The sequence below is a fragment of the Podarcis pityusensis genome (genome assembly GCF_964106645.2).
Source record: "Podarcis pityusensis genome assembly, chromosome: 5".
NCBI classification, from domain to species: Eukaryota; Metazoa; Chordata; class Lepidosauria; order Squamata; family Lacertidae; genus Podarcis; species Podarcis pityusensis.
The window spans coordinates 1,844,114-1,868,054 of NC_138032.1; the positions used below are offsets into that span (position 1 = coordinate 1,844,114).

A 23,941-nucleotide genomic window follows, 5' to 3' on the forward strand; every position below is an offset into this window, starting at 1 on the left:
ATGTACACTTCTATATACCTTAACACTCCTCCTTCCACAAGGTTTTTTTAACTTTTAACATTTTAATTGCCCCAAATTGTTCAAACCTATGCAAATAATTCAATATCTTCTCAGATCAATCCTCCTCTTTCTCACTGACCTTAAACCCTTTCATTCTATGCATCTTCACAGTTAGGTATTCTAAAATTATAATATTATTCAGTTTTTTCCTCCATTGGTTCACCCCTAGCTCTTCTGCAATTTTCCAATTACTCGCTATAACCTGTCTGGCTTAGAAACAAAAATTATGCCCACATTGCGCTGTGAAGGAGGTTCAAGTTCGGTTTGACTCTCAACCCTCCCCAGCCCTGTTCTAGGAGTGAAGTTGGCGGGACAGGTTGGGTGAAAGGCAGAGCCAGCTCTCAGCTTTCTTGGCAAAGCATTCCCCCCCCCCAAAAAAGCTGGACATTCAGGTTGTTGTTGTTGTTTAGTCGTTTAGTCGTGTCCACCTCCTCATGACCCCCTGGTCCAGAGCACGCCAGGCACTCCTGTCTTCCACTGCCTCCCGCAGTTTGGTCAAACTCATGCTGGTAGCTTCGAGAACACTGTCCAACCATCTCGTCCTCTATCGTCCCCTTCTCCTTGTGCCCTCCATCTTTCCCAACATCAGGGTCTTTTCCAGGGAGTCTTCTCTTCTCATGAGGTGCCCAAAGTCTTGGAGCCTCAGCTTCAGGTTCTGTCCTTCCAGTGAGCACTCAGGGCTGATTTCCTTCAGAATGGATCGGTTGGATCTTCTTGCAGTCCATGGGACTCTCAAGAGTCTCCTCCAGCACCATAATTCAAAAGCATCTATTCTTCGGCGATCAGCCTTCTTTATGGTCCAGCTCTCACTTCCATACACACTACTGGGAAAACCAGAGCTTAATTGTGAACAGAATTTAATTCAGCCGTGATACCTTTACTGCAGGGGGTTGGACTGGATGACCATTTGGATCCTGTCCAGCTCTACAGTCCTGTGGTTCTACAAATTCCTCCCCCTCTCTACTTCCAGATGACCTCTTCCTTGAGCATTTATCCCGATTTGTTTGCATAAGATGTTCAGGGAAGCAATACCTTTTGTTTTATCATGTTTTTAATATTGGGAGCCGCCCAGAGTGGCTAGGGAAACCCAGCCAGATTTTTTGGGGGGGCGGTATAGCTTTCTTTATGGTCCAGCTCTCACTTCCATACATCACTACTGGGAAAATCAGAGCTTTAACTATACAGACCTTTTTTGGCAAGGTGATGTCTCTGCTTTTTAAGATGCTGTAGCTTAAAACCTTCAAGCCAGAAGCTTTGCAGGGAGCAGAAAGCTCTTGTCCTGCCAAGGTGGCAGGCTGTGGCACTCAAAACAGCCTGAGCTTGCCAAGCGCCAAAGTCCCTGAAGTCCACGCAGCCTCCTTGACCCCCCGACACCCCCGCTGAGCTTCTGACACCCTCACCTTGTGAATTATCCCTGGCTTTGGAGAAAAGATTTGGGGGGGAGAGCCAATCTACGGAGCAGGCAGACCTCTTGGGACGAACCAAAGGCATCTTTCCAAGGCCTGTAGCTGCACTTCTAGAGGACTGCCAAGCCATCAAGATGTGCAAATCCAGCATTTCTGATGCCTGGAGCAGGTGAACGCTGCTGGTTTGGGGCCAGGTTGCATAATGGAAGGTGCTTAATTTTGGAAATGGCTCTGGTGGATTCCGGTCACATCGGTTGGCTTCCTCCACAGCCTGAGCCGACGCAGAAGAAGCTGGGGCTCTCACAGGCTGGCTGCACTCACTTTTAGGACAAGGTCACCCCACAAGGTTGTGCTCCCTGTTTTCTGAGCAATGCAGAGACCCAGGCGATGCTTTGCAACTGGGCGCAGTCCTTTCCCTTTGATTGCAAGCCGGCAATCAGGGGCTATTTGCAGAGATCGTGTCTGGGGAGGGAAGAGTTAACCCCCCCATAGGGTCAAAACATTGGAGACCCCCGAAGAAATCCCCCCTTGCTTACTTAAAAAAAAAATCATACAAGATGATTGACAGTCTTTAACATCACGTGTAGTTAGAATCTACAAATCCAGTGAAAATGGGTTGCAGAGTTTGGGACTTCTTAGTTTAGAGACCAAGAGACTACATGATAGATATTTATGAAATTGGGCATGGCCCAGCCAAATGGGTGGGGTATAAATAAATAAATTATTATTATTACTACTACTTTCACCTTATGGATCAATGGTGTTGTTAGATAGTAAAATCCATGTTAAATTGCTGTTTTAGGGGTTGTTTTTAAAAGTCTGGAACGGATTAATCCATTTTGCATTGCTTTCTATGGGAAAGCGCGCCTTGGTTTTGGAACAATTTGGTTTTGGAACGGACTTCCGGAATGGATTAAATTTGAGAACTAAGGTACCACTGTAACAGGATTTGCAGAATTTCTACCTCTCTCCTCCGAGTAAACATTAGTGCAATACCATCCCTGTAGACATGGATTGTGTCCTTGTATAATAATAATAATAATAATAATAATGAATTTTTATTTATGCCCCGCCCTTCCCGGTTTAGAAACTGGGCTCTGCAAGACCATGGAAGCTGCAGAGAGATCTGCGACTTTCTCTTTATGGAACTGTCCAGCACGCAGTTGGAAAAATGTGCAGTGGCGTTGCGAAAGGGGGGAGGGAGGGAGGTCTCTTCTGAAACCCGACAATCACTCATCCCTAATGAACCTCTTTGAGACATGATTTCCTAAGTTATGAGCTGTGATGGGAGACGAGCCAGATTCGTCTCCTCCTCTCTCTCTTTAGCGTTATCAATTTCAAAAGGCTGATTGAATATCGCAGATGAAGGCTGGGACTCACCTTGCAAAGCTGAATAGAAAAACCGTGTAACTTCTTTTTCAACCGTTGCCTTGGATATGAGGCAGCCTATTGCCAGAGTGATGCCCTGAAGGACACCATGCAAAGATTCGGCTCTGATGAGGAGAGCATAAATAAAGCTTAATTTGAGTCGAAATGACAAAGGAAATCACAGCGCATAGTGGCTACAGACTCTCGTGCAATTCCCGCTCGAGCGAAGGTGCTTGCTGGGAGACCTTGAGCCAAGCCCGAGTCCTCAGCTGACCTCCCCTACAGGGTTGTTGTGAGTTGAAGCAGAGGACACACTGAGCCATCATCTGGTGGAGGCAGCAATTGCGTGGCGAGTTCCCGCCCTCCCCCCCAGTGGAAATAAAGACACATGACACAATTCTTAAGGTTAATGGGCTAAATAAGGCCACAACTTTATTGGTTACAGGTGATGAGCAGTACTTGGTTCAGATGATGTCTGAGGATCCGGTGCAGACTGAGACTCCTCTGGCTCCGAGTCCGAGCCCGAGTCCCAGGCCATCACACAGGGAAGGAATGGGGGTGAAGGAGAACGAGAGAGAGAAAGGGGGTGGCAGAAGGAGAGAAGGAGAAAATGGGTGGCAGGAAGAGAAAGGGGGCATCCTAGCCCTGCTCACCAGCAGCAGCATGCAAGGCCCCCCCCCCCCATTTTTAAGCTCTCCTTTGACAGTCAAGAGGCAGCAATGTTTCTGAATCCCGGTTGCTGGAAACCACTGGAAGGGAGAGGGATTTCTCACTCGGATCCTACTTGCAGGTCTCCCTTTTGGGTATCCCTTTTGGCCACTGTGAGAACAGGATGCTGGGCCAGGTGAGCCACGGGCCGGATCCAGCAGGCTCTCCTTAACTTCTTTGATTCTCAGATGTCTGGTTCACACATCGTGCTAAGCCGTGGCTTAGTTCACCAAAGCTAATGTTGGCAGAGCACATAGTTGGAACTGTGGAACCCGCTGACACGGGAGGCAAGGATGCTCACCAACTTGGATGGCTTTGAAAGGAAGATGAAGACAAATTCATGGAGGACGCGAGGGCTCTCACTGGCTGGCAGCCACAACGCCTCTGCTTCGCCTCCGTGGTCGGAGGCAGCCGTGCTTCTGTTGCTGGAAACTGCAGGAGGGGAGAGAGCTCTCGCACTCGGTTCCTGCTTGCAGGTTTCCCTTTGGGGCATCTGGTCGGCCCATGAGATCAGAACTGGCCTGGTCTCGCAGGCTCTTTTTACATTCTTACTACCTAGGAAGAAATGCAGTTCTTAACTGGGAGGGGGAAAACATCCCTCATTCCTGCCTTAGATGCTCCCCCCCAGTGGAAATAAAGACACAATTATTAAGGTTAATGGGCTAAATAAGGCCACAACTTTATTGGTTACAGGTGTTGAGTGGTATTGGCTTAGGCATTGGTCCTAACCGACTATATCCGACTTCAGCCCATCCGCTTGAAGTCCGGGAAGGGTTAACCACCAGTAGGGGGAGTCCGGCTGATGCACATCAACTAGGAACTCCCCCGGGGTTAGCAATAGGGGGCGTGCCTTAGGCCCTCACCTCCCTCGGCTTCGGACAGGGCCACATCCCCCGGAATCCTTTGTCGGACTACCCTTCAATATGTGGGGCAGGTGATGGCACTTCCTCCCCTCTTCCATCTACAGAACAATACCAATGCCTAACCGCCAATACCCAGAAAGTTGTGACGGTTTGCTATGAGGTAGGCGAAAACCAAGTGGCTGGTGCAAATTTGCCAAGTGGAAAACTTCCTTCCAGGCTCCTCAATGGCAACCAACCAAGGTCCATAGCAAGGTCAAGGAATGGAAACCTTAAGGGACGGGGAGGGTGGGAAACAGGAACAGCTGGTAGGCGGCAAAAGAGGGAAATCCCTGGGGGCGCCTGTGTTTAAATCGGGCAGGCCACGCCCCAAAGCCAACCTCTCCATTCTGAAGGAAATCAGCCCTGAGTGCTCACTGGAAGGACAGATCCTGAAGCTGAGGCTCCAAGACTTTGGCCACCTCATGAGAACAGAAGACTCCCTGCAAAAGACCCTGATGTTGGGAAAGATGGAGGGCCAAAGGAGAAGGGGACGACAGAGGACGAGATGGTGGGACAGTGTTCTCGAAGCTACCAGCATGAGTTTGACCAAACTGTGGAAGGCAGTGGAAGACAGGAGTGCCTGGCGTGCTCTGGTCCAGGGGGCCATGAAGAGGCGGACACGACTAAACGACTAAACAACAACAACAACAACAACAACAACAACAAATTGCTTTAACAGACAAGAGCTCTGTATATTAAGGAGGCCCCACCCTTTCCTGGCTTGCTCAGCTTTTGGAGAGTGATTATTGCTAGCAATAAACACCCTCTGTTTTCTCACCGCAGCGTGGAGATTTCCTTCCCAGCCAGCCACAACCTTGTAGGGTGTACATGCGAGGAAAGCAAGTTGCATTTGAATTTACTTTACATGCTTTGACTAGATCAGGGGTCTGCAAACTTTTTCAGCTGTGGGCTGTCCCTCAGACCTTGTGGGGGGCTGGACTATATTTTGAAAAAAAAATATGAACGAATTCCTATGCCGCACAAATAACCCAGAGATGCAGTTTAAATAAAAGGACACATTCTACTCATGTAAAAACACACTGATTCCCGGACTGTCCGTGGGCTGGATTGAGAAGGCGATTGGGCCAGATCCGGCCCCCGGACGGGCCTTAGTTTGCCTACCCATGGACTACATAGTCTGCTACCATCTTCTAATAACAAATTTGATGCATGCCGCATAGCGACAGGTTGGGGGCAGCTGGAATCCTGCCACCTCTTTCTGCCAGCGTCATTTCATCAGTTGGACGAACTAATGCGTTTTGCCAAAATGGCTTTTGAGGATTTCCGTTCCCTGATTTTCATGCAGCATTTCTATAGCGTCAAATGAATTTTCTATGGGCAGAGACGAGGAGTCAGAGCTTCAGACATTTTCTCTGCTTGGGAAGTGCTGTTATTTTATTCCCGTGCAAGAAGCCGATTTGGTTTTGCTTTCAGATGAAAGGAGGGAACTGTCAGCGGTTGGCAGGTGAGAGATCAAGCAGGCCTCATCCTGGGCAGTGCCAGCTTTGTATTTCCAGCAGAAATGACAGAAAAAGGCATTGAAGTGATGGGGCTTGTGGAGCATCAGGGAGGTAGGGAAAATTGTAAGGGCCTCCACTGTGGACTGGGAAAATCTGGAAAGGAGAGAGATGGCAAAGCTCATCCAATCTTGGCTTTGCTCCTGGGATGCTTTAACTTCCTTGACCAGGTGAGGCTGCTGAAAACTGGCTAGAGAGACTCCCTTTCAGGTGTCCACAGCAGCTAGTTGGGCCAGGCTGTTTTCTGGGGACCCTGTGCAGGGAAATCACATACCCTCCAACATTTCGCCAATGAGAAACAGGGACGTCCCATTCCATAATGATTACTTTACTGTTTATATCCCGCACATTTGAATGGGTTGCCCCTGCCACTCTGGGCAGCTTCCAACTTATACAGAAACATAATAAAACCTTAAACCTTTTTTTTAAAAAAACCTCATTCCGTATACATTGGTACCTCGGGTTAAGTACCGTACTTAATTCGTTCCGGAGGTCCTTTCTTAACCTGAAACTGTTCTTAACCTGAAGCACCACTTTAGCTAATGGGGCCTCCTGCTGCCGCTGTGCCGCCGCTGCACGATTTCTGTTCTTATCCTGAAGCAAAGTTCTTAACCCGAGGTAATATTTCTGGGTTAGCGGAGTCTGTAACCTGAAGCGTATGTAACCCGAGGTACCACTGTACAGGATTGCCTTCAGATAACTCCATACCCTCCAACATTTCTCCAGTCAAAATAGGGACATCCGAAGGACAAGCGGGACATTCTGGGGTCAGAAACCGAGACGACTTTTCTAAATCAGGGATGTCCCTGGGAAATAGGGACACTTGGAGGGTCTGAAATCATCCTGTTGGAAGTAACTCTCTGTTTTGCAAATAAAAAGGAAACAGCCTTTCAGTGTGTCTCCCACCCCCCACCGCTCCGTGTCCAGAAAGGAGAGAAAGGATAAGCTCTTTCCACCAAGCATATCAACTTTGGGCTTATCAACACTGACCTTTGCTTCACATTTGGGCTTTCCAGGTCCATGTCTTGGAATGACTGAGACCAAAGGGGAGGAGCTACATGGCAGAGAAGAAGGACAAGGAGTTTGGGGGGGGCAGCTATTAGAGCTGGCTGGGGAACTTAGAATGGCTCTATCTGCAATGCTGACCTGCTGCGTGGAGCAAGCTGCTTTTGGGATGACAATGTGGTAAAATCTGCAGCTCCTTCATCTCAACTCACGGCAAATATGTCCCATTAAACCATAATTCTTAAGGACACTGCAGCCTCCTCTATGTCTCAAATCTCAACGTAAACATGCCCCTGGGTGAGCGGTTAGAACCCTCCGGAATCTCCTGCACTGCTATGCAGAGATTGGGTGTGTGTGTGTGTGCAACTTTTTTAACATTATCTTCCTTAGTGGGTCATTGAAATATACAGTGGTACCTCGGGTTAAGTACTTAATTCGTTCCGGAGGTCCGTTCTTAACCTGAAACTGCCCTTAACCTGAAGCACCACTTTAGCTAATGGGGCCTCCTGCTGCCACCACACCGCCGGAGCACAATTCCTGTTCTTATCCTGAAGCAAAGTTCTTAACCTGAAGCACTATTTCTGGGTTAGCGGAGTGTGTAACCTGAAGCGTATGTAACCCGAGGTACCACTGTACTCTGAGTCGAGTGCAGATTTCATGCTCTTTATTCAGCTCATAGTAGTGAGGAATGGAATTTTCCCTGAAATGTCTGCTTTTTATACATTATTTACACAATGGGCCCCACGTAATTGGCTAATTCCAGGATTCTCCTGTAGGCCAATCAGGTTGCGGATTCACTTCCACCTGGAGTTGGATTGGATGGCTCCTGCAGACCAATCAGACTGCTGCATTCTGGATCCTATTCAACTCAGTACATAACAGTCATGCAGACCACTGTTCTGAATAATGCTTTTTAGAGGGCATCGGGGGGTGTTTATGGAACCAAGGGGTGGGTGGGGGTCCCCAAAAGATTGGGGACTGCAGTTGTGGGGGGTCTGTTTCAAAGAATTAGGAGGGGGAGGGGGACAAAGTATGCTGGAGACTTGTAGTGGTTTGTTATATCTGTTTATTTACACATATACAGGTTGGGGAAGTAGCAGGCAAGCAGGGACTCAGGCAACCCCAAAAGCAGCATCGATTCCTAAGAATTGCTCCCAAAACGTCCCTCATTACATGCCACCAATTCTGAGTTTGGGGCTGCTGTTGTCCTGTTTTCCAGAAGAGAAAACTTCCCTGCACCTGTGGGACGCCCAGTGCCCGATTTATGCATAGGCTAATTGGCTGAAGAACTTTTGCACTTTGCAACCTGTACGTGAGACAAAGCCATAGGCTTACAGCAGAGCCCTCTCTGTCTCATACAGACCTTGATCAAGGAAAAATTCAGATGGCCTTTCCTAATGTGGAAGCAATCTTGCGGCTATCTCTTAGCCTTATGGTCACTAACTGCTCAGGAGAGAGGAGTTTTCCAAGACTCAAAAGAATTAAAAACGAATTAAGAGCCACGATGTCTCAAGAGAGGTTGTCCGCACTGAGCTTTCTGTACATTGAAAGCGACAAACTTAAACAAATTTTGACGATGTTTTCTGATGTCCTTTAGAGGAGAAATTGTGAACTGCAGAATTTTAAATATTCATCACTATCCTTGGCTTCACTCAGTTTTGTTCATGAGACTCTTCCATTTTCTTCTAGTCGTGAGGGTGGGGGATTGGGAGGGGCCTCACAAGTGGAGTAGCCGAGGGCCGCTCTTGATCTAAATCTGGCCCTGGGGATGGCATCTGGTCCATGATTGCCATGCACATTCAGACCCCCACAAGCTGGAGAGGGTGTGGTGCAGAAGGGGAGCCCTGAAGTCAGCTGATGGGACGCACCTCCAAGGCTGCATCAAACAGCCACATTTCTTGGGCTATGGAATCATTGGAAGGGGGCCAGCGGGTCATCTAGTCCAACCCCCTGCCATTTGACCACTCGGGTTAAATTATGGGTGTTTCCCAGGACCCGCTGCATTCACCATGGGCACGATTCTCAAAACAAACTAACAGACATTTGTTAGGGATGGGAGATTGTCCTGAACATGGTTGGTGGAAACAGCCAAAGTCCTTGGGGCTGAATCACAGCCTCTGGAGACCCTTTTTGGCATCTGGGGCAGCCCCATAAGTCACAAAGGAGGTGAGCCAAGTCCTCTCAGGCTCTCCTCTTCCTCACACTCTGGTGTCCATGGCGTACATTTTGGCAGTAGTTGTCTGGGAGGCTGGGCGGCACAGGCTGCTCATCCCAGGAGGGGAATAAGTCTTCCGCAACGAACTGCTTGCACCAACATCTGTAGCCCAGAGCCCCGGAAAGGGAGAGAAACACACAAAAAACACTGCTGGTTAGAAGGGGGGGCGGGAATCGCTGTAGAATTGCACAGATGGAAGGGAACCTCAAAGGCCATCCAATGGAGCCCCCTGCAATACATGAATCACAGCTGAAGGTTCCCCGACTGTTTATCTTGATTTCAGGAAGGTTTTTGACAATGTGTCCCATGACATTCTTGCAGAGAAGCTGGTAAAATGTAGATGGGCAAAGTTACTGATAGCTGGTTGACTGACCAAACCCAAAGACGAAACAAAACAAAACAAAACAAAATAAAAAAAATTCTTCCAGTAGCACCTTAGGCTACTGGAAGGATTTTTAAAATTGTTTTGTTTTGTTTTGTTTTGTTTTGTTTTGTTTTGTTTTGTTTCGACTACGGCAGACCAACACGGCTATCTACCTGTAACCCAACCCAAAGAGTGCTCACAAATTTTTAAGAAGATTGGCAAACATTTCTTGACTACATGGGAAATAGTTGTGTGCAGCTGAAAACGCTGACAGCATTAAGATAAATTCAACAGGGTAAATTAGTTCTGATGGATGCAATAATGGAATACTGATTTTTGTAAAACATGCAAGGATTTAAGGTATGTAAAATGAACCATGGAAAGAGAAGAAGGGAAGTCCTTGATATCTTAAGGATGTAGAATGAGTACTGTAAATTGTAGAACGGAAGCACACACACACAAACACACAAAAACAAACAATCACCACCACCACCACCACAAGTGCTCACTAATGGTTCCTCATCACCCTGGAAAAAAGTGACAAGTAGGTAGGACCCAAACCAATGGATTCAAGTTACAAGAAATGAGAGCCCAACTAAACATCAGGAATAATTTTCTGATGCTAAGAGCTGTTTGACAGTGGAACGGACTCCCTCAGAAAGTGATAGGTTCCCCTTCCTTGGAGGTTTTTAAGCAGAGGTTGAATGGCCTCCTGTCAGGGATGCTTTAGCTGCATTGTGAGAGTTGGAATAGAAGATTCTTGGGGTCCCTTCCAGCTCTGCAATTTGATGGTTCTACTGCTGGATGGTTATCCAACCTCTGCTTAAAAACCTCCAGTGAAGGAGAAGCCACCATCTTCCGAGGTCATAGAATTGTAGGGTTGGACAGGACCCCCAAAGGCCATCTGGACAACTCCCAGCAATGCATCGCTGCATCAGTCTTCATCCTTTTGATTCTAGCTGCTTGCTGGAATTCAGAATATCCAGGCCTCTTAGGGGGAAACTGGAAGCTGGGCCAGGTGGTGGGGAGAGATACTGTAGATTATCTATTCACTAAACTCAGGAACAGAAGAAGAAGCCTTATCTTGAGTCAGAACATCTAGCTCAGTCTTGTCCACAATGACTTGGACACAATGACAACAATGACTTGGTCCACAATGACAACATCTCCAGGATTCCAGACAAGGCGAGCATTTTATGGGCACATTTTAGGGAACAGTGACTTGAAGGCACAGAGGTGTGATTCGGGATGGCCTAGAACATATTGCATGTCAGACTCCTCCACCCCCAGCTCTTACCTCTGAAGAGATACATGCAGCAGGTTAGCAAGGAGCCAGATAAGAAGCAGCCCAGAGACCCGCTCAGCCCCAGCCAACAGGACCACCCGAATTTGTACTGGATGCCCACAAAGACGTTATGCAAAACCAGAGTCGAGCGCTCCACGTAGACGCCGATGGCGTACCAGACGGATCCAATGAGCCCAGGGACCCCTGCAAGAAACAGAGCAAGCACCAGATGTTAACTGCCAGGTTTGGGATATTATCCTCTGCTGATCCACAGGTGACCCTCCTCTGGGGTCTTGGACACCGAAAATGAGAGGTGCCTGCCTGCAGATTTGTGAAAAAGCAAGCAGGAAGAAGAACAAGAAGAAGGAGGAGGAGGAGACTAAAGAGCATCTGTTGTGCTTGTTTATTATTATTAACTTCAGAAATGCCTTGTCTACAGGTCAAATAGGCACCCTTCCCTGTGTTTTGAGCAAAAGGAAATTGTGTCTTTGACATGAATGTGTTTATACCATTAGCAACAACCAGCCCCACAAAATTCTCCAATCTCTGCCTCTCTGTGTAAGAAAGAAATTATTTATCCCAATGATAATCAACTTGCACTTCCCTTACTATGTGGTTCCCTAGATCAGATGTGTGGGAGATCTCCTGCTCTTGATGGGGTTACGTTTCCTCTGAAGGAACAGGTTCTTAGCTGGGGGGTCCTCCTGGATCCTTTGCTGTCGCTCAAGGCTCAGGTGGCCTCAGTGGCCTGGAGTGACTTTCACCAGCTTTGGCTGGTGGCCCATCTACGTCCCTATCTGGACAGGGAGAGCCTAACTACTGTTCTCTACACTCTGGTAACCTGAAGGTTAGATTACTGCAATGCGTTATACGTGTGGCTGCCTCTGAAGACGGCTCAGAAACTTCAGCTGGTACAGAATTCGCAGGGCTAATGTAACCTTGAATTTGTCATCCACAATACCTAGCCCACCCTGCAGTGTGGATATCTGCAAAGCATGGTTTCATTTGCATGGGCAGGACATTCCCCTCGCCCCTGTAATCATAATAATAATATAATATTTATTTTTGTACTGCACTCATCTGGGTTGCCCCAGCCACTCTGGTTACATGGTCTCTTAAAATGCATTAAACTAAATGACAGGAGCAACAGAACCCCAGAATACATGGCAGTGAGTGCAGAAGTCATCCAGCACCGAGAGAGAGAGAGAGATTGAGAGAGAGAGAGAGAGAGAGAGAGAGAGAGAGAGAGAGAGAGAGGAAAGGACAAGTTTCTAGATTATGTGGCTTTGAAGAGATTAGGAAAAGCATCTAGGAAATGCCAGATGAAATTCTATACAACAGTATGATGGGCAGGATGCTGATTCCCCCCCCCCCAAAAAAAAGACAGGAAAGTTTCTGCAAAGGTGGTTCGTTTGCATAATTTATCTGGGTCACAGATTCCGGCTTTGCCTCGTGTGGAATTTGAATTCTTTGGCACGGCTGCACCCGCAACCTCCGACCCACGAGGGCTTCCGTTTAATCCCTGCAGCTCTGTGAAAGGTAAAATCCTCTGCATAATTCGTACCCCTGGGGGGTTTCATTCACCACTGCTTGCTCTGAATTTGGAATGGTAGCAGAAACGCAGCCTGCAAACAGTCCACGCTCCAGAACGGGGAGGCGCAATGCCCGGTGTGGGTGCCGCGGTTTTCTTGGGGGAGGTTTTCAGCACTGAAGGGTGCAGCCCCCCCCCCCAGGCATGTCTGGGCATCACTCTGACCATTGCCCCACATTATGCCGGACCTGGAGGATGTTTGGCCTGCTCCCGGAAAAATGGAGGTGGGACACAATTGTTCAAGTTGCACTCTGCACATGGTTATGGGTCAGTGCGTCACTTTTCAAGGTCTGATCCACAGTGCTGAAATGAGGTCCCATTGCTGACTCCTGTGGCCTGGGTCAAAGAAAATCCTTCTCTCTGTCCATGTGACTAAAGAACTCATGTGTGTTTGCAGGGGTCAGTCTGGATCAGGGCCGGATTTACGTTTGATGGGGCCCTGAGCTACTGAAGGTAATGGGGCCCTTTATATGTCCAGCTGTCCTTTGTCAACAACAAACTGTCACTGCTTTTTGTGTTGAAAATATGCTATATTGTAATTGATGGACTTAATAGGTACCTAAAGCCATTTGCACATGTTGCCGTGCAACCAGTCCATGCAGAATGTAGGCACCCTATATATAAAGGTAAAGGGACCCCTGATCATTAGGTCCAGTCGTGGCCGACTCTGGGGTTGCGGAGCTCATCTCGCTTTATTGGCCAAGGGAGCCGGCGTACAGCTTCCGGGTCATGTGGCCAGCAGGACTAAGCCGCTTCTGGCGAACCAGAGCAGTGCACGGAAACGCCGTTTACCTTCCTGCCAGAGCAGTACCTATTTATCTACTTGCACTGGTGTGCTTTCGAACTGCTAGTGGGCAGGAACAGGGACCAAACAACAGGAGCTCACCCCGTCACGGGGATTTGAACCGCCAACCTTCTGATTGACAAGTCCTAGGCTCTGTGGTTTAACCCACAGTGCCACCTGCGTCATATACATATATATATATATATATATATATATATATATATATATATATGAGCAAACCACTGATATTTTAAGGAGCATGCGAACAGACGGGGCCCATGACTTACATCATAGGAGCCTAGACAACACAAAACACTGTTGCTGGATATAGGTTTTATTTTATTAGTTTTTTATCTTATATTCTGGAAATGTACATCCCGGTTTTTTTCCCTTTAAACTTTTTGGGGCCCCTAAGAGAGTGGAGTCCTAAGCTAGAGCCTGTTTAGCTTATACATAAATCCGACACTGGTCTGGATCATGTGCTTGGTTCCTCTACCCCGGGCATAGGCAAACTTGACCCTCCAGATGTTTTGGGACTACAACTCCCATGATCCCTAGTTAACAGGACCAATGGTCAGGGATGATGGGTACTGTAGTCCCAAAACATCTGGAGGGCCGAGTTTGCCTATGCCTGCTCTACCCAGTGAGGCTTAGAATCTAATGGAGGATTCTGTTGCTGAACTGGTCAGACAAGTTTCTTTTTAGCTGGCCATTTAAGTGTCCTCACCAGTACACCAAAAGATGGAGCCAGGTTGCAAGAGCTGCAACTAAGTCAGGGAGGCTTCCAAGCTAAGGGGTATTGGCTTTCCTCCACCCTCTTCTCTTAGCTTAGTATGTTTCCAAGCACAATTCAAAGTGTTGGTGCTGACCTTGAAAGCCCTAAACGGCCTCGGCCCAGTAGACCTGAAGGAGCATTGTTCTGCCCAGACACTGAGGTCCAGCTCCGACGGCCTTCTGGCGGTTCCCTCACTGCGAGAGGCCAAGTTACAGGGAGCCAGGCAGGGGCCTTCTTGATCGTGGCACCCGCCCTGCGGAACGCCCTCCGACCAGATGTCAAAGAGAAAAATAACTACCAAACTTTTAGAAGACATCTGAAGACATCTGTTTAGGGAAGCTTTTAATGTTTGATGCATTACTGTATTTTAATATTTTGCTGGAAGCCGCCCACAGTGGCTGGGGAAACCCAGCCAGATGGGCGGGGTATGTATGTATGTATGTATAAATAAATAAATAAATAAATAAATATTATTAGCTGCTCAGTAGGAAGACAATAGCCAGAGCTGTGGTGTATCTGAGCCGAGCCGAAAGCAGGTTGGAAGCTGGAGATACAGAGACCTGCTTGCTCTGTGCTGGATCAAAAGCTGCGACCAACAGAGCAGTGAGATCTGTTGGGGTGCTAATGTCGTTGTGTAGATGTGCTCAATATGTGTAAATAAAACCATATAAGCTGAAGAAACAACTGTCTTTACTGACCTTCATTCCAAGGAAACGGATCCCTGGGTGAGTGCCTCAAACCCCCAGAGTCTCTCACTCTTTTGAGATTGGGGTGGCGTGGGGCAATAGAACAACAGTGGTACCTTGGTTTATGAACTTAATCCATTCCGGAAGTCCATTCTTAAACCAAAGCCGTTCTTAAACCGAGAAGCGCTTTCCCTAATGTGTCCTTCCGCTGCTGGTGCCCTTCAACCGTTTGGATTCCGTTCTTAGACCGAGGCAAAGTTTGCAAGGGACATGGGTGGCGCTGTTCTCTAAACCACAGAGCCTAGGACTTGCCGATCAGAAGGTTGGCAGTTCGAACCCCCGCAACGGGGTGAGCTCCTGTTGCTCAGTCCCTGCTCCTGCCAACCTAGCAGTTTGAAAGGACGTCAAAGTGCAAGTAGATAAATAGGTACCGCTCCGGCGGGAAGGTAAACGGCGTTTCCGTGCGCTGCTCTGGTTCGCCAGAAGCGGCTTAGTCATGCTGGCCACATGACTGGAAGCTGTACGCTGGCTCCCTCGGCCAATAAAGCGAGATGAGCGCCACAACCCCAGAGTCGGCCACGACTGGACCTGATGGTCAGGGGTCCCTTTACCCTTTACTTTTTATAGTTCGCAAACTGGAACATTACTTCCGGTTTTGCAGAGTTCTTATAATGAATAGTTCGTAAGCAGGACTGTTCTTAAACCGAGGTACTACTGAACCTGAGACCAGACTGAACATTTCAATTAGCAGAATTGACACTATTGCAAGCCTGGGTGTAGCCAGGATTTTTGTTAGGGAGGGGCAGCCAAAGTTTTGGGGGGAAATCACAGGTAAAAATACCCCCCAAAGTAGGACATTACGGAGGGCAGGCTTTGTGGGGGGCAGAACCTCAGTTAATTGAGTATTTTAAATGCTTTTCACTAATTTTTGTAGATCTGCCCCCCATTGGCTATGGTCAAGGTTGCGGGTGTCACATAATCCCCATTCCAAACTTGTGGAAGCTCAGTTGTTTAGTGTAGCAACACCTACACTTTGGAACTCCCTGCTTAGAAAGTTTAGGTCAACTTTAACCTACTTCTTCTTCTTTCCTATACTTTATCCCTTTTAATTTTTTTATTTTGACAAAGTAATAATCATGAAAAAATAAGAATAAAAATGTGCACCCCACCCCGAGACCATTCTATTGTACCTACAAACCTCTCCAAATTTCAACACCTCTGGCGATGGTATTTAACCTTTTCTGCTTTAACAGCACAAATTCTACAAACATCCTCCGTAACTCCTCAAAATCATTTCTCCTGCATATTCCCTGTCTTACCTTAATGGCACATGTTAATTTATCACTAATAGCTATATTCCACACCTCTTTATACCATTCTTCCATTTTATATTCTGCTTGCCCCTTCCACTTCCTGGCTATAATAATTTGTGCAGCTGTCAATAAATTTGTGAGCAAGTCCTTCATAGCCTGTGGACCTTCCGGCCCATCGTAAATTGAGCATTATTATCACTTTAACATTTTAACTTTAAACTCCTTCTATCTCCCAGCCCCACCCGACCCAGGTCCCAGCTTTCTGCGGCCAACTACCTCCCGTTAGCAGAGCCAGTCCAGCTATGAAGCAAATTTGGGTTTTGATTCCAGGTTCGTCCGTGAGGAATTTCACACAGTCCAGGCCCAGGAGGAGGAAGGTGAACCCGAAGCCAGCCAGGATGTCAGCCGTGATGAGCATCGCTCGGGTCAGGACCAGTTTCACTGCAAAACAAGAAAGAGCCTGGAGGCAGAAGGGAGGGACTCTGGTGTGGTGCAGTGGTTAGCGTGTCAGAGTAGGACCTGGGAGACCAGGGTTCGAATCCCTCCCTGGCCATACAGCTCACTGGGTGACCTTGAGCTCAGTCGCTGCCTCCAGACTGACCTACCTCACAGGGTTGTTGTAGGGACTAAAGGAGGAGGGTGGGAGAGGGAGCTCCTTAGAGAGGGAGAATGTGATATTTAAATGCAATAAATAAATAAATAAAGTTTCAGATCATTATGACATCAGCATAACGATTCCAGAGAAGTGAACAGCATGTAACTCAACTAAATGTGTTTTGTGTTTATACAGCTGTTTAAATGATGAATTATATGTGATTTTGATATTATTAAAGTGAAAACCAAATAAAACAAACAATAAAAGAAAATAAACAATAAAACAAACAAAAACCAAGTTTTTCAGCTTATGGTGACCTGTCCCAGTAAATGCTTTCTCTAAGACCTGTTTCCTTCAGAATTGATCCAGTAATAATAATAATAAAAACTCGCAGCAGACGTACCTGGGTGCTCAGCCAATATGGAGTCATATTCATCGCAGGTTGTTATCCCGTCAAAGGCATTGGTGACGCATTCCCACCAAAGGCCGCGGCAGGTAGCGCTCAGCTACGTGGGAGAAAGTGACCATCATCCTTATTATTACAAGGACCTGCCCCAAGGAGCCTACAGTTTCAGTTAGAGTGGCCTTGCAACCGGGTTGAGCTACATGACCTTTGGGGAACCCTTCCAGCTCTTGACCATTCTGTTATTCTGTGTGCCCCAGTCAACAGAGGATGGTTCCTTCTGTGAATGAGTCCTCTATGGGAAGGGCGGTGTTATCCCAGAGCTATAGTTTGGGATAATATCCTGCCATTTCCCCACAGTGGGACTCAAGGCAGCTGACACAAATTAAAAACCACACAAGGGAAAATGCAGAAGGCTAAAAGCCTGGGAAAAATAGTAAGTTGTAAAGCAATTAAACTCTAACAGAATTAAAGCAATACAAAAACACAGATATGTTAAAATGCGGAGATTAAAAACAGAACAGCACACTTAAAATGGGGTGAGCAGAAGGTCCCAGGTACATCTTCAGGTAGGGCTGGAGGAAGCTCCTTGCCTGACATCCAGGAGTGCCTCTGCCAGCCTGGGTAGACACTACAGATCTGGGTGGACCAATGGCCTGACTCAATAGGCAGCAGCGGCCGATCTTCCGGTCTGGTCCAAAGAGGAAGCAGCAGCAACAGAAGTGACAGCCTTGAAGCTGCCAGAGATGGATTGCGTTTCTATTTAAATCCGAGTATGGAAGTGAGAGCTGGACCATAAAGAAGGCTGATCGCCGAAGAATGGATGCTTTTGAATTATGGTGCTGGTGGAGACTCTTGAGAGTCCCATGGACTGCAAGAAGATCCAACCCCTCCATTCTGAAGGAAATCAGCCCTGAGTGCTGACTGGAAGGACAGATCCTGAAGCTGAGGCTCCAAGACTTTGGCCACCTCATGAGAAGAGAAGACTCCCTGGAAAAGACCCTGATGTTGGGAAAGATGGAGGGCACAAGGAGAAGGGGACAACCAAGGATGAGATGGTTGGACAGTGTTCTCGAAGCTACCAGCATAAATTTGACCAAACTGTGGGAGGCAATGGAAGACAGGAGTGCCTGGCGTGCTCTGGTCCAGGGGGTCACGCAGAGTCGGACACGACTAAATGACTAAACAACAGCAAAAATTAATTTCCACTTTCTAAACCAACACAAGAACTGGAACACAGCCGTCCTTTGAAATTTGCACTACTCTGAATTTTGCAATGCCTTTCTCCAGCCAAGGAATATGTATAATAAAAGCATAGGCTAGAGAATGAGATGTCCCTGTTGCCCAACCCTCCCACTCAATGATGCAGGAAATCCAGAGCAAAAACACCCCCAACATATGGCTTGCCTAGTGCGGGGGAGGCCACAATCCCTTTAGATAATTTGTTCCATTGTCAACCTTTGGCTACAGCTTACATATTTTTAAATATATATTTTTTAAAAAAATAACATGAGCATATGTAAAGTGCATTATACTATCAATAACTTTGCACAAAAACACATGCAGTTCCTAAGAAACACACAGATAGACACTATAGTGTGTTGTGTGGGGTGATGATGGAAGAGGTTCTAAGAGAATGGATAAATGCAATTGTCCTTAAGTTGCCACCACAGGGCACTGGTGTTGAGAGAGAGAGAGAGAGAGAGAGAGAGAGAGAGAGAGCTGCCCTACCCTCTTCCTGCCATGATGTTTACCACACAGCCAGGGAGCAGACCCACTACAAAGGAAAAACTCCAGTTGAGACCCTGCCCTAAATTCCATCACTGGCAGAGGCCAGTGGAAGAGCAGGCCTGGGAAGAGCACACAGGACGCTGTTCTGGGAAGGGAGAGGAACAGGCTTGGGGTCTGGATTCTGAACAATATAAAAGGCTTGTCATTCCACAAGGAGGTGTTGCCGGAAAGGCAACAGATGGAGGGCACAAGGAGAAGACGACGGAGGACGAGATGGTGGGGCAGTGTTCTCGAAGCTACCAGCATGAGTTTGACCAAACTGCGGGAGGCAGCAGAAGACAGAAGTGCCTGGCTTGCTCTGGTCCAGGGGATCACGAAGAGTTGGACACGACTAACCGACTAAACAACAAACTCTCTTTCCCCCTTTGCCTTGCATAATTTTATACACCTCTGTCATACCCTACCCCTCGCTCACATTTTATTTCTAAAACTCTCAAAACATTGTTACCTTTCCCCTCTAAAGGCCCCCAACCCTAGGATGGAGGCTGCACGCATTTCAGCTAGGAAAACAATCTCAGGGCTACTGAGGGTTCATGGAAAAGAGTCACCTAAAACCAGTTTTGTTTTGCAACCTAAAGCCAGGCGCTGAAATTCACCCCAAGCGCTGAAACTGGGGGGATTTCCCATAATCTTGGAAACATGCAAATTTGGTGGTGGGAAGAAAGAAAAGTGATCTGGGCGGATAGCCTTGTCTGGAGCCCCTCTTTCTTTCTTTCTTTCTTTCTTTCTTTCTTTCTTTCTTTCTTTCTTTCTTTCTTTCTTTCTTTCCTTCCTCCCTCCCTCCCTCCCTCCCTCCCTCTCTTTTTCCTTTCCTTCTTTCCTTCCTTCCTCTCTCTCTCTCCTTTTCTCTTCCCTGCTTTCCTCTCTCTCTCTCTCTCTCTCTCTCTCCTTCCTTCCTTCCTTCCTTCCTTCCTCTCTCTCTCCTTTTCTCTTCACTGCTTTCCTTTCTCTCCCCCCCCCTTTCTCCTTCTCTTCCTTCCTCTTTGTATCTCCTTCCTTCCTTCGCGCAAAGCCCTTCCTCTGCACTGCTTGCTGAGCCAGCGTCTGGCCGCCCTGATCCGACGCCGGCTCCTTTCCAGGGAACACGGCTCATTACCCCCCCCCCCGGTCCCCATATTTAGGGATGCAATGACCCGCTTAGGTGGCGAGATCAACTCATTCTGTCAGGTATTAATGCCGCAGGCCCTTCGCTGAGCGCGTTGGTATTCAGACGCAGCGCCGGGACGTGCAAAGCCTGAATGCGCTTAACCCCGAGGGCGCATTAATGAAACACCGAGGAGGAGAGGAGGGGACGTGGTCCAACTGGAGGTGCCTTTGAACCGCGGAGGCAAGGTTAAAAAAACACCAAACCCCTTTGCTGTTCACTGTGTTGGATTTCCCAGTTTCCCCTAAGTCTAGAGAGAAGCAGCTTGTGAAACTTGCCATTTCTGGGTTCCCTTGGCAGTCAGGGGTGACATTGCGCAGAGGGCACGCAAGCGACCCAGCAGTCTTTCAGTAACCGGGTGGCAGAGAAGCTGCCTTGCATGCAGAAGGCCCCGGGTTCAGTCTGGTGGGACTGGGAGAGGCTCCCTTCCTGACACCCTGGACAGCTGCTGCCAGCCAGCGTAGGATAAGCTGGAATCATAGAGGTGTGGACTTGGAAGGGACCTCCAAAGGTCATCTGGCCCAACCCTCCAGTGCAGGAATTTGTTGCTGTTGTTAAATTTGTATGACCTCAGGGTGGTTCACAACATAAAATCTAAGCTAAAAACACAAAATATTTCTATTATTATTTGTTTGTTTATTAAATTTGTATACCACTCTATAAACATTCAGGTCCCAGGGCAGTTCACAGGATAAAATTACAACATAAAAATACAAAATACATAAAATGAAAATGAAAGCAACCCAAGAACCTCCCCAGCACATTTTAAAAGGGCATTGCATGACAATCATAATACGTAATAAAATAAGGCAGCTTCCTATGTGAATTTCCCACTGCTCCTTGCATTTCCTTGCCTTTTCCCATCTGTTTAAACAGGTTTTGTTGTTGTTGTTGTTTTTTGCTAATGTTTATTAGGAAGTTGTTGATGTTGATGGTGTTGATTATTATGTTTATTAGGGAGTTTATTAGGGACTTGCCTTATCCCAAATCACAGCACTGGTCTGTTTTTCTCAGCCCTGCCTGGAATAGTTTGCTGGGGATTGAAAATGGGATCTTCTGCATGTGAATCAGGCTTCCTGCCCACTGGGCTATAGCTCCGTCCCTTCTTACAAATCACACTGATGAATTAGGGGTGCTATTTTAACAGATTAAAAGTGGGAGTGGTTAGCGTGTCAAGACTAGGACCTGGGAGACCAGGGTTCAAATCTCTGCTCGGTTGCTAAACTCACTGGGTGACCTTGAAGACTCCCACCAGCCAGACTCCCTTCTGAGCTGATTGATGGGGTGTTCTGCTTATATACAGAGCTTAACAACTTTTAAAGGGATGGCAAAGTTCTCACAACCTGGTTAAGAAACTACCTTAGCAGGAAGATCACAGGAAAACATCATTGCTGGTCAAAAACCTAAAGCATTCCATACTGACCTCTCACGTTTTCTGGGGATAGCTCAGTCGGCAGAGCACAAGACTCTTGTTCTCCAGAGTCTTGGCTTCAAGTCCTACATTGGGTAAAAGATTCCGGCACTGCAGGGAGTGCCCTCATGGCCACTTCCAACTCTACAATGCTATGATTCTCCTACCTTCCTGCAAACTCTCTCTTTTTCATTCTAAGGAAGACGCAGTCCAAAGTCCTTGCAGAAACCAGACCCATACATTCTGCTCCCACACTCACCACCGCTCCTCCTCGCTCTGGAAAGCTGCCCCTGATGGATCTGAGCCAGCCTTGTGGCCGCTGGAGTCTCCCTCTCCCTCTCTTTTTGCCTTACCTCCAAGGAGTCGTCCGTGTTCACCATCCAACAGTCTGTCCAAGTGGCAGCAATCAGGAAGCCGGCAGAGAAGAAGGCCAAGAAGCAGCCCGTGTATTGGAGAAGGTGCTTCATTTTCCCCAAAATCTATGCCAGGTCTTGCTGTGGGTCTGTCCTGATCTCCAGCAAAGTCTCAGCTTTCTTTTGCAAATGATCAACAGGTGATCAACTGGTCCCATAGCTTGAGCAGGCTGGAGCAGAGGGAGGCGGGCCTTATGCCTGGTGCTAAGCAACCAAGAAGCAGCAACCAATCGCCTGGGTTCAATTAGAGTCCTGCACTGCACAGACCAACACCAGTGCAGGGTCCGCAAACCCGCGTGGAAGATTTCGACAGTTTGAGAAAGAATTATAGAATTGCAAAGTTGGAAGGGACCCGAAGGATCATCTAGACCAGAGAAATGCAGAGCCGAAGGTGGTCTTAGCCTAGTCCAAGGGCAGAACAAAAGAGGAGCTTCTTAGATCAGGCCACAGGCCCATCTAGTCCGGCATCCTGTTCTTACAGTGGCTAACCAGATGCCCCAGGGGGAAGCCCGCAAGCAGGATTCGGGCACAAGAGCAAGACTCTCACAGCAACGGGTATTCAGAAGCATCATCGCCTCCGACCGTGTGGTCAGAGCATAGCCATTGTGCTGGAAATCTCAGGTGAGATCCTCACATAGTGGAAATTGCTCCCAGCACCAGTCACCACAGGACGCGGGTGGTGCTGTGGTCTAAACCACTGAGCCTAAGGCTTGCCAATCAGAAGGTTGGCGGTTCGAATCCCCACGACGGGGTGAGCTCCCGTTGCTCGGTTCAAGCTCCTGCCAACCTAGCAGTTCGAAAGCACGTCAAAGTGCAAGTAGATAAATAGGTACCACTCCGGCAGGAAGGTAAATGGCGTTTCTGTGCACTGCTCTGGTTCGCCAGAAGCGGCTTAGTCATGCTGGCCACATGAACCGGAAGCTGTACGCCGGCTCCCTCGGCCAGTAAAGTGAGATGAGTGCCGCAACCCCAGAGTTGTCTGCGGCCTAACAGTCAGGGGTCCCTTTACCTTTACCAGTCACCACACAGAGGCAGGGAAAGAAGACAAAGCTCAGAAAAACAGATAGGTAGGCTTTTGCAGATAGATATATACAGATTGTTGTTGTTGTTGTTGTTTAGTCGTGTCCGCCTCTTCGTGACCCCCTGGACCAGAGCATGCCAGGCACTCCTGTCTTCCACTGCATCCCGCAGTTTGGTCAAACTCATGCTGGTAGCTTCGAGATCACTGTCCCACCATCTCGTCCTCTGCCCTCCCCTTCTCCTTGTGCCCTCCATCTTTCCCAACATCAGGGTCTTTTCCAGGACGTCTTCTCTTCTCATGAGGTGGCCAAAGTCTTGGAGCCTCAGCTTCAGGATCTGTCCTTCCAGTGAGCACTCAGGGCTGATTTCCTTCAGAATGGATATGTACAGATACATACAAGTATAAAATATCTCTGTTTCTCTAAATAAGTTCAGCAATTCAAGTCTTAATACCAAACAAGTAACACCAACAGGCTAACCAACAGGCAGACGAACTGACAGACATTTCTGAGCTGACAAGTATTAATCACAGATATAGTTGTGGCACTGGGCCATTATCATAGCAAGTGGCTTGGCTGACCTTGCACCTGTGATTAGCTCATTCCGTGGGAATGTTGAGGGCAGTAGGAAAGGATATATTGATTAATATTATCCTTCCTCACTCACGCTAATGAGGTCGTAGCAGAGCACATTCCCTTGTATATTGCAGGAAGCTCATTGATTGGATACGTGAGAATCCCTTGAGTTAAGCAATCCAGTCTGGCTCGTCCAGATTGGACTTGTTCCTGGTAAATCCACTTTTCTTCCCTCTTAAAATAATAATGACACAGTAATCTTCTTCTAAAGTAATGATAAGGTTTGCTCACGTTCAGTCCCCAGTGTGATCCTGAAGTCAGGTTTTACCTTGTAGTTGCAGATACAGAGAAATGTGTGGGTTCGTCCTCTTGTCAGGAGTTAGCCCATGTGCTGCTGGCTGAGATCCAGCAGACAGCAAAAGCATCAAGATGGTTGTGGCGTTTGCCTCCTAGGTGGATCATAAGGAAAGGGTTAAATGAGTGTGATGTGATTGGCCAGTGGGAATGCAAGGGAGGAGTAAAAGTTAGAGTGGGAGGTTTTGAAAGTCAGTTGAGGTTTGGGAATTGGAGAAGGAAGAGGGAGGAATAGGCAGTGGGTTGGTCGAGTTGT

At 47.7% G+C, this 23,941-nt stretch overlaps 1 protein-coding gene across 1 annotated transcript; it reads right to left on the reverse strand.

The window, feature by feature from the left end:
• Positions 1-8,359: 8,359 nt before the first annotated feature.
• On the reverse strand, positions 8,360-21,873 carry CLDN16 (claudin 16). The gene is made up of 5 exons (XM_081007548.1): positions 21,677-21,873; positions 16,978-17,080; positions 16,256-16,420; positions 10,843-11,034; positions 8,360-9,283 (listed from the first exon to the last, which is right to left on the reverse strand). The coding sequence occupies exons 1-5, from the start codon at positions 21,788-21,790 to the stop codon at positions 9,165-9,167; spliced, it is 693 nt and encodes a 230-aa protein (XP_080863674.1). The 5' UTR covers positions 21,791-21,873; the 3' UTR covers positions 8,360-9,164.
• Between the last annotated feature and the right edge of the window lie 2,068 nt (positions 21,874-23,941).